Source organism: Zingiber officinale, chromosome 11B (assembly GCF_018446385.1).
Source record: "Zingiber officinale cultivar Zhangliang chromosome 11B, Zo_v1.1, whole genome shotgun sequence".
Lineage (NCBI taxonomy): Eukaryota > Viridiplantae > Streptophyta > Magnoliopsida > Zingiberales > Zingiberaceae > Zingiber > Zingiber officinale.
This window is the reverse complement of record NC_056007.1, coordinates 6,281,388-6,292,728: the sequence shown is the minus strand read 5'-3', so window position 1 is coordinate 6,292,728 and position 11,341 is coordinate 6,281,388. Positions and strand designations below refer to the sequence as shown.

The 11,341-nt window shown below is 39.7% G+C and overlaps 1 protein-coding gene across 1 annotated transcript; it reads right to left on the bottom strand.

Annotated features, from left to right (window-relative positions):
- Nucleotides 1-7,362: 7,362 nt before the first annotated feature.
- LOC122034724 (dnaJ homolog subfamily B member 4-like) lies at nucleotides 7,363-11,016 on the bottom strand. Its single transcript, XM_042594061.1, has 3 exons — nucleotides 10,505-11,016; nucleotides 8,510-8,928; nucleotides 7,363-8,088 (listed from the first exon to the last, which is right to left on the bottom strand). The coding sequence occupies exons 1-3, from the start codon at nucleotides 10,667-10,669 to the stop codon at nucleotides 7,650-7,652; spliced, it is 1,023 nt and encodes a 340-aa protein (XP_042449995.1). The 5' UTR covers nucleotides 10,670-11,016; the 3' UTR covers nucleotides 7,363-7,649.
- Nucleotides 11,017-11,341: the final 325 nt, after the last annotated feature.

The window sequence follows — 11,341 nt, the reverse complement described above, 5'->3', positions numbered from 1 at the left end:
GGGATAAAAATCTTTGGGGCATGCTTTGTTTAAGTCCCGAAAGTCGATGCAGACTCTCCACTTGCCGCCCGGCTTGGAGACTAATACTACATTAGCCAGCCAACTCGGGAACTGCACTTCTCGTATGTGGACGGCCTCCAGAAGCTTCTCGACTTCCGCCCGGATGATGGAGTTCTGCTCAGCACTGAAATCTCTTTTTCTCTGCTCCACTGGCCGTGCGTCCGGTTGGACATGCAACTCATGCTGCGCTAGGCTCGGCGAAATTCCGGGCAACTCATGTGTCGACCAGACGAAGACATCGTGATTTCATTGGAGGCATTGGATCAGCTCCTCCATCTGCTCCTCCTCCAGATCAGAGGCGATAAAAGTCGTGGCCTCCGATCGGGTCGGATGGATTTGAACCTCCTCCTTTTCATCATAAATTAAAGCAGGAGGTTTCTCGGTTATGGCATGTACCTCGATTCGGGGCGCCTTCCGAGCGGAACAGGCTTCTGCTCGGATCATCTCTATATAGCACCGTCGGGCTGCTAGCTGATCTCCACGTACTTCTCCTACTTTGTCCTCCACGGGGAACTTAACCTTCTGATGGAAGGTTGAGACGACTGCTCGGAATTCACTGAGCGCCGGTCGTCCCAAAATGACGTTGTAGGACGAAGGAGAGTCGACCACCACGAAGTTTATTGTCCTGGTCCTCCTGAGCGGCTCTTCTCCCAGTGAGGTAGCCAGCCGGATCTGTCCGACCGGCTGAACTTCGTTGCCCGTAAACCCGTAAAGCGGGGTCGTCATGGGCAGCAGCTCGGCTCGATCAATTTGCAGCTGATCGAACGCCTTCTTGAATATGATGTTGACCGAGCTCCCTGTGTCAACAAATATGCGGTGAATAGTGTAATTTGCTATTACCGCTTTAATGAGCAGAGCGTCGTCGTGGGGCACTTCTACTCCTTCTAAGTCTCCGGGCCCGAAAGTGATTTCCGGTCCACTTGCCCGCTCTTGGCTACAGCCGACTGCGTGGATCTGCAGCTGCCGGACGCCCGCCTTTCTAGCTCGGTTGGAGTCTCCCCCGGTCGGCCCGCCAGCAATAACGTTGATCTCGCCCCGGGAAGTATTGCTCCTGTTTTCCTCTTCCCGAGTGGACGGTCGGGACCGTTCTCTGGACGCCCGGCGATTCTCCTGTCTTGGAGATCGGTGCCGATCGAGTGTCTGTTGATGTCGCCTCTCGGTGCGGGTCCGGTCAGCTTCATGAGTCCTTTGTCTCCTGTCGATGGGAGGTGACCGTCATTCGGCATTCCTGGGAACGGGATTGGCCACGAAGGGAAGACTTCGACAATCCTTCGTGTTGTGCGTATCCATCCGGTGGAAGGAGCAGAACATAGGGGTCCATCTCTTCTTTGGCTTGGGCCGAGCGGCAGCCACTTCTTGTACGTGCGATCTGGCGTGGGGGGATCGGATTGCTTCGGCCCTCGGTCCTCTAGGTGGCTGCTGAGCGGCGTGCTGTTTCCGCTCGGCATGAATAGGTGCCCGCTCGGTGGGAGTTTCCTTTTTCCGGGCGGCTTGCGCTTCTTCCACGTTTATGTATTCGTTGGCCCGATGTAGCATATGATCATAATCTCGGGCGCGGCTTTCGGATGAGCGACCGGAAGAAGTCCCCATCCACAAGGCCCTGCGTGAAGGCATTCATCATCGTCTCCGATGTGGCCGTTGGGATATCCATCGCCACTTGGTTGAATCGCTGGATGTAAGCTCGAAGTGATTCTCTTGGCTCTTGCTTGATGGCGAACAAGCTGACACTTGTCTTCTGATAACATCGACTGCTAGCGAAGTGGTGGAGGAAGGCCGTTCGGAAGTTCTTGAAGCTCGTGATGGATCCGTCCGGCAGCCTCCGAAACCACCGTTGAGCCGATCCTGAGAGAGTGGTAAGAAAGACTCGGCACTTTACTCCATCGGTGTATTGATGGAGCGTGGCTGTGTTATCAAACTTACCTAGATGATCATCCGGGTCCGTTGTTCCATTGTACTCGCCGATCGTCGGAGGCACGTAGTGCTTGGGTAGAGGGTCTCGTAGAATAGCCTCCGAGAATTGGCGATTGATCCGCTCGGGAGATGAGTCTGCCCGGGGAGCTTTCCCTTTTCTGTCATCCCGCCTTGGCATTTCGTCTGAAGAAGATCCTCTATCTCTTCGAGCTGGTGCGGCTTCAGGGGTGCGAAATAAGGCCCGATGGAATGCGACGGTGGCTTGAGGTGCTTCTGCTCGGCCACCCGACGCAGATGTTGCTTGTTGCTCCGGCCGCTCGGCGGCTGCTTTCTGTTTTTGCTCCACAAGTTTGGCGGCCCTTATCTCGACCAGAGCTTCGAGTTCTTCCGTCGAAAGCGCCACCGTGTGTTGTCGTCCAGCCTCATCCATTGTTTCCAGTCGGATGCAGGAGCGTTCCCACAGACGGCGCCAATTTGATCCTGTCCGAACCAGGAGTCAACGGACACTGGGCACGTGGCGCTCCCTGCTGGATCCTCGAGTGCTCCGGCGAACCTGCAGCAAAACCGAGCCGGGAGGGGTGTCCCGGCGACGGCCCTCCGACGCTCAAGTCAGGCGAGGAATAACAAAAAGGGTGGCCTCAAGATGAAGACTTGCATACCTCCGGTGAAGAAATGGAGTCCTTATATAGACCTCTCGAAGAAGCCTGGGCGCGCCAATCAAAGCAACCACCTGCTTTTGACCATGCCCAGGTATGAGTCTGTCAGAAGGACCATGCCTAGATATGGGTCTGTCAGAAAGACGTCCATGAGGCCATACTGCTACTGTATCAACCTCTCCATGATGTGACGGCAAGATCCTCCATCGTGCACCCTTGTGTATGGTGTAATCATCAGACATGCCGTTATTGACATCCCATATCCTGAGCCAGACGAATAGGCCGCTCGGCTAACCTTCGTACCCTCGCCCTTATACTGGCTGAACGGACAACCCGCTCGGCCCTTCGGTCCCAGCCGGGCAGACGCCCCGCTCGGCCATTCGGTTCTCCCGCCTTGGCGTCGGAAACCCCAACCCATGACTGGGTTATCTTTGGTTCCGCTCGGACCTACTCAGCTGCTCAGCGCGGCCATTAACCGCTTAGTCAGCCCTCCATCTGCCCTCAAGCTGAGACCCTTCAGGAAGTGGATCCCCCATTCTTACCGCCGGATCAATAATGATTATGAATTTTACCATTTTGAATACGTTTAAGGTGTTCTTGTATTATAGGATCAAATTCTGCTATCATTTCAATTAAACCTAAAAAAATTCCATTGTTATCTTGATAAATTTTCTCATTTGTGCCACGGAATGCCAAATTATTTTTTGCAAGATTTTTAACTATAGCAATAATTCTTATTAATACATTCTTCTAATGTTCTTTTTCCTTATTTATTTTTTCTTGTAAATTTTGATCAATGGTTTTATTTTTAAGCAATCTCATTTCAATATCAAACCAAATATTCATATTTATAATATGTTCACCGCTTGTTTCATGACTTTTAAGCTTGACACTAAGATTTTTCCAATCACGACACCCTTCGTTTGCTAATTGAATTGTAATTGATTTTTAACTAAATAATTTACAACAAAAACAAAATACTTTATCTAATTCTTTTGAATATATTAACAATTTTCTATTACGTTTTTCTCCATTTGGTAATTTTCGAATGTAATGAATCATAGAAAAATGTCTAGAATTTTCATCATTAGGAAAAGAAATATTGATTTCCCTTTTCAACTAATAAATCTATTAAATTTGTATTTATATTTTTCCATTGTGCTGGATCATATATATTTTGAATAATAGTTTCATCAATATTATTAAAAAAATATTTTCATGATTTATTAAGTTGTCTTTTTCTTCTTCTAAATTATAATTATTTTCTTCATTAATATTAATATTTGATGAATTTGTTTTGTGATCATTAGAAAGTTCTTGATAGATTTCTTTTTGTCCTATAGTATTATCTTCTGGTGAAAATTCAATTAGTTTTTCATTTAAATTTTCAATTATATTATTTTCTGAGTTTTGATTTTGATTATTAATAATAAATCTATCGAGTGCGCCTTTTTGAGATTGAATTAATTCTTCTATTTTTTTTCATACGTTTCATATATCTAGACTCATATTTTTTCATAGACATATTTATATTAAAATAATATTAGAAAAGAAAATAATCAAAATATAAGTCTCTATTATTTTATCAAAATAAAATTACTTAGAATTAAATGAACAATAAAACCTTATTTACGCAGTGTAGTTTTAATTTGATGATATTTCAAACTGATTACTGAGTATTACCTGCACAAATATAATAAAAAATAAAAAATATTAAATTTGATTTGAATTGGTTAATTTAAGCCGTTTATATTTTATAATAAACTATACTTAATAAATATATAATAACCGAGATAAGTGCATAAATCAAGTTTGGGATGGTAGTAATATCTTTGCGAGAGAGGAAAAATGAGAAATTTTTTTTTCATACAACTGTTAATAATCTATTTTTCCAATCATATTTCATATTTTGGTCCATTTCATCAATAATTTATTATTTATACAGAATAATAAATAAAGAACATTTCAAGAATGAAGAAAAAATTAAAAAAATATTACCTGACGATTAAGGAATGCGAAGGACGTTTTGTCGTATTCAGTACTTTGAGATTGAAAGAATCACCGTCGTCAAGAACATTTCAAGAATGAAGAAAAAATTAAAAAAATATTACCTGACGATTAAGGAATGAGATGGGCGTTTTGTTGTATTCAGTATTCTGAGATTGAAAGAATCACCGTCGAGATGATGAGGAACAAAAAATATAAATTACAGTGGATGAAACTTAGAGGATGAAAATATGAGCAGGATGAATGAGACTTAGAGAATGAAAATATGAGCAGGATGAATGAGACTGATGAAAATATGAGTAAATTCAATTCTGTACACTATAATGGTTTTATATAGAATTTTAGGGGAATTATTTTATATAATTAATTGAAGTTATATTTTTCGTTGGAATAGGTGGCTGGAATAGGTGACTATACAGTATATTACTGTACATATAAAATGAAAAACGAAGCGGCAGCCTTCATCACTGGCTGTACAGTAATGCACTATCTGTACAGTGTAGTACTGTACATGGAAAATGGAAAACGTCAAAACGAAACGGCAGCTTTTGTGCACAGTAAAAAATCGGAGCGGGCGGTGCACGCCTGCACGGAAATTGAAACGTCGAAGTAGCGTTTTTTGAAATGAAATGTCTGTTATTATTAAAATTAAATTTTAATTATTAAATATATTTTTAAAAAATATAATATTAATGGATCCCAATTATATGGAGGTCCTAGGCATAGGCCTTATTGGCCTAGGCTGAGGCTTGAGTGCTGCAAACGGATTAACCTGGGTTGAGACAGGTAACCAATTAAAAATCTATGGCATGACATATGACGGGCAGGGTGAGCCGGGCTGCCATCCGACGGATTGAATTATTTTTTTTATAATCTAATTCAATTCAATTCAAGATAGGTCAATCAGTTCATCAGTTCATCGTCTGTGTAAATAAATTAAAAAATTTAAGTTTGAATTACGAATTAAGTCAAGCCCGTGAGTATTTTTCTATTTTAATTTTATTTTTTTAAAATTTTTTTTCTCAATCTGTGGATCAATTCAAGTCCATCACGGGCATTGTTTGCAAAATCTATTATCGGAAAGCAGTGAATTGATCCGGGATCGATTGAGATCGAAGTTTGCAGTAGAATTAAAACAAACTCGTTGAAATCGTATAAAATCAATGAAATCATATCGATCTCATGTTACAAACGATTTCACACCCAACTTGAATAAGAGACAACATCCTCGTCGACAGGGGGCCAGCGACGACAGCAGAGAGATCCTCGTTGGCGAGCAGTGACAATGGAGGCGTCCTCGTCAGTGGAATGACGCCGACGGTGCGGAGGTGGACTACATCTTGCAATGGGAAGAGAGGGGAAGGTGTCGACGACTTGAGATGGAGAAGGTGCCGACCACTAATGGCTTGCGATGGGGAAGAGGGGAAGACGCAAACAGCTTGGATGGGGAAGAGGGAAAGGCGCCGACAATGACTAGCAACAGTGGGGTGTGAAGGAGCAAAGGGATCAGGGCGATTGGATGAGGAGAGAAAGGGCAAAGTGATGGCATAGTAAATCTTATAAAGTTTAGATTTCTAATTAAAATTTTTGTTAATTGATTTAATCAACACCTAACTTAATTTAAATGAGATAGTTTAAATAGAGTTTCTCAACTTCTATTCAAATTATCCCATTAAAATATATATAAATTTATTATAAATTTTAAAAATTATAGGCAAATTATATTTATTTATTCTATATATTCATCCCATTAATAATATTATTATTAATTTAATTTAATTTATTTAAAGATAATTTTAATCAAATATAAATTAATTTAATATTTCATCATCTTCTCAAATATTAAATTAAATTTTTTAAAATTTTTGACGAATCATACGTTTCTACTATTCGATCTCGCTCAATTCAATTCTGACCCAAATCAATTTTACATAGAATCACGATTCTATGAAATCACGGGCCAACATGTATAGATCATATGCCTAAAAAGATTGACCCATCTTAAAATAGTTTCAATTCAATTAACTTAAATTATTTCTTAAAATAATTTCAATTTAATCCACTTAATTTTTTTTTTTGGATAGGATAGATCAATTTAACAGATCTAATTCAAATCGACACTCTGCGTGTGACAACTAATCTGCAATGATATAACAGCTAATAAGACATGATGGAATGTCTTTATATTTTTTTTCCAGAAAAAAAATCTTTTTAATAATTTGCATAATTTGGACCTTCTTTTTAATTTTACTCCATTTTTCCCCCGATAATTGTTTGTATCTTTGTAGATGTGTTTTGAAGACATTGGGGTATGTTCTTTATTCATTATTTGATTCAATCTAAAAATTAAACTAAATCTAATTATTTTTTTTTGTTAATTTGGTCTGGTTTAGATTTCTTTTTTTTTTCAAAAAAAATTGAACTGAAAATTAAAATATAATTTGCGATATTTCATAGTTAAACTAATACATATTATTTTTAAAATTGTATATGAAGTAAATGATAAATTTTAGTTGTTGAGTTTCTCTATACACTAATTGTTCTTCATTACTAATAATTAGGTATTTAAGTTTTAATTACAAGCACAATTTTTATAGTGTTAACACGATATAATATTTTCATAAATATTTCATGGACTAGATTTTATATTTAAATATCTGTCAAAGCAATTAGCAGCCATATTCAATAATTACCCCAACAATTTATGAACATATATAACACATGTAAGAAAGAAATAAACAATTGTGCTTGTATTCATTATAACTAGTTGAGTTTCTAGAGTTTCAATGGAGTAAGAGTTACAATGATTGGGTTTATAAGAAATACATCCACAAAAGATATTCATGAAATAGACTTAATAACCGAGATCGAGATCGAAAATGAGCATGGAAATGTAACAGAATGGAGGGAGAGATTACTTGCTGAGATAAAATCCATTTAAACTTGATCACCCTCCAAAGAATGTCTTCTCATTTAGATAAGATATGTGGAAGTCCTAAAGCCCCTATTTGGTGATCATCCTCCGAAGATGCGTTTGATACCTGCACGCTGGTCAGCCGTCAACTTTGAAGGAAACTTAACATCAAATTTGATGATTAAGTTACCCTTCTTGCCCGGCTCCCTTGCGATTGGCATTCCTTCATTTTGGATTAACAATTCATAGCTAGGCTTAACTACATCTGTAATATCAATCACCAAGTCGCGTCCATCAAGAGTTGTGAGGTTTATTGTTGTCCCTGCAAGTGCATCAACCAAGGAGATTTTTTGACGCACAACAAGATCATTGCTGTCCCTCTTGTAAACTTCATGAGGCTTCTCGTCGATGACAAACACTAGGTCTGCAGGAATTTGGTTCAACTGTTCGTTCCCTTTCTCAGGAAATGTTATTTTTGTACCCTTTTTCCACCCTGGCTTCACTTCGATCGTCAAGATTTCATTGTCTGCCATTGTTTCTCTTTGTTGTACCAATAGGAAAGGAAAAGGATTAGTAAAGCAAAATTGTACATCGAGCAGTCAAAAGTATGATTGCGATATATATAGTGTTTGCCATAACAACACTGCACGATTCTAGTGCAAACACTGCATAAAATCGACATGAATATGCGCTACATTGTTCACATAAAAACCTATTTGCAGGAGAAAATGTTGCAGAAAAGATGATAAGAAAATTGATAACGGGAAGGAAATATTGTATCTTATTGTTGCATAAAATTAGTATCTAAATAACCAATTGTATCTTAATATAGGCACAAGACTATGTATGACTTCGGCTAAGTTTCCTATGTTATCTAACATGAGCAAATAACCTATAGAAGTATTCAGTTTATGCCAATTTATCAAAGAAACTAGAAGTTGAAAATGGAGAAGTTTTATACCCGTTAGGTTGTCTGACATTTCTTAAGATCTTCATCTTCCTCTTTGTCCCAGTATAGAGCTCCTCAAGGGTGCATGCTAGCTTTCGCTCCACTGCAGGTGCTTTATGTACCTTAGGTGTTTTATGTGAACGAGTACTAGGAGTAGCTCTATCAGTCTTGGACTTGAACGTGTTTCCGGAACCACCAAAGCCACTAAAAGTGCCGCCGCCGCCACCACCTGTCTGAAACCTTGTAGACTTTGCATGATTAGTGTACTCAAAATCAAAAGGACTATTGCTCCCAAAGAAATCAGCGAAAATGTCCTCTGCATTAGAACCACTTGGCCCATTAGAGGCTCCATTTTGCGAGTCAGGAGTGGCCTTCAAGCCCTCTTCTCCATATTGATCATATATTGCCCGTTTTTGAGAATCACTCAGTACCTGGAGAAACAATTCTGAGAGGTAAGAACATTCACCAGATGATCACTACTTGCCTAAATACCACTTCAATTTGCAGGTAATGATGTTAAAAATTCAATTTTAAGTTGATATTGACAATTTGTCTACTAAATGCTATTTATTACAATCCAATGATATATTTTTAGAGCCAATCATTCAAGAAAATTCTTCATGCACACGGCCAAAAGTAAAAAACACCAGGGGAATCAAGTGATATAAAAAAAAAAACACATCCTTAAGACTAATGATGAAAATCTTAATTCTTAAAGAATGCCTTCCAAGGGCCAATGAACTACCTATATATATATATATATCAAGTTGGAACCTACATGAATCAGTGTTAGTTACATACAAGGGTCTCTAGTTCTACACTAAGATTGTCAATTTGCTCATTTTAGGTGCTACTAAATGAAAATTTGTTGAAGTTATGATTGACCAGGTTAGCAAGTTTTCATCAGAAGAAGGTTGACGCTCTTCAATTTCTTTAAGAATATAAGGACTATTGCATCAGCCAAGACTGAGTTAAGGTCGACCAGCTAGCATGTGTTCATTAGTGGAAGGTTGATGATCTCCAATTTCCTAAAGGCCACCATTATATCCATTATCTCCAGTTAGCATCTCTTCAATTTCTCCATTTCCACCTGCCTATCTAAATTTTATCTTGTTGCCAATTCTCTGTCTCCAGGTGATGATTGTTTTGACAAGGTTGTTGATATAAGCAGGCTGCAGATTAGACCAGGTCACCATTATATATCACTAAAGCCATGTTGTGAGATCTAATACAATTCCAACAACTTGCCTTCTTTTGTTTTCAGGATGGAAGATAAAACATTCTTTACTATTGTCAGTCGTCAGCAAGGGCAAAACAATTTAGCTCGTGCCTCTTTCTGTGCTACAAACCGGTCATTCAACTTTGTTTATTATCTACAACCATCCAAGAATAACACAATTGACTAGTGTGACTATTCCAGAATCTAGCTTTCCATCACAAACTAATCATTCACCTTGTTTATCTTCAACCACTATGGGGCAGGAGGTTTTTTGGGTTGAAAATGGAAGGCCTAGGTAGTTTGTGAAATTTTTTTCAGTGGTACAGTGAAATTCCATTGTTCTTGACACTACGGCAATGATGTTACACTCGGAAAAGTCAATCTTTAGACACAAGGCTACATAAAGCTGAACAAGAACTACCTTTCGATTGGTGATCTCGGTCTTTATTATCATGGTAGGAGAGAAGGGCATGATATGCACACTAGACCATTTGGATGCCTCCTTTGGTGTATTTGTCTCAATACCGTAAATAAGATCATGAAAGTGGCATCTTTCTAGGATGCGGGATGGGGTTCTTTTAAGATATGCAGGTCAAACAAATTCGAAATTAGTGACTTTAAACCAAATCCAATCGTGATATCTCATTCACGATTCAAATGTGGAAGATTCTGAAAGATTCATCATCGAGAACAAAAGATAAACACTACAAATTAAATCTTTCCTAATTCAACTGACGAACAAAAAACCGAAAAACCTGAAGTCAACATATAAGAATAGATAACCTTACATAATATGCTTCAGCGATCTCTTTGAACTTGGCTTCGGCCTCCTCCTCGTTGTTAGGGTTCTTGTCCGGGTGCCACCGAATCGCCAGCTTCCGGTAAGACTTCCTGAGTTCCTCATCCGTGGCACCCTTAGTTACCTCCAAGATGCTGTAGTAGTCGACTCCCATGTCGGCACAAGCACCAAACAAGCTCGCACACCAAGAACACAGATCTTCACTAGATCAAACAAAACGCCACCATGCTCTCCATTGACCACGGAAAGCGCGCTAACATCAACGATCCCCAAAATCTCGTACAAAATCAGCCACAGAAAATCCCGGGAAAAAAAAGAAAATCCCAGAACAAACAACGCATCTTTCAACGCCACTACTTGCTGGAGAATTGGAATCGCATTGCAGATGTCAATTCCAAAAGGGGGAGATTTGAGGGCACCGCGGGGAAGACGAAATCACGAAACAACGAGAGAAAGAGGCTTGAGCTCGGCATGATGGAACGAAGTCACACCGGTCGCGAGTTTTGTATCATATGAAACGAAACGAATCGAACAAACACCTTTTTTTATTTTTCTGCGGTCGTGGAATCTTCACCGTCCGATCGCATAATGGTGCCTGATTTGCTGATCGTGGATAGATCCAACAATCAGAGACTGAATCGCATATGCTCTTTATGCGGTCCGAATGCCCTCACGTTATGCAGAAAAAGAGAAGTTTACGCATAAGAAATTATTGTGCGAACCACGAACGAGAAGAGTCGAAATTAAGCAATGTAGAAAAAGTACCGAGTCAGCAACCAGCTCGGGAATACCCACCAATTAGAAAAGGAAACATGGATTTAGCGCA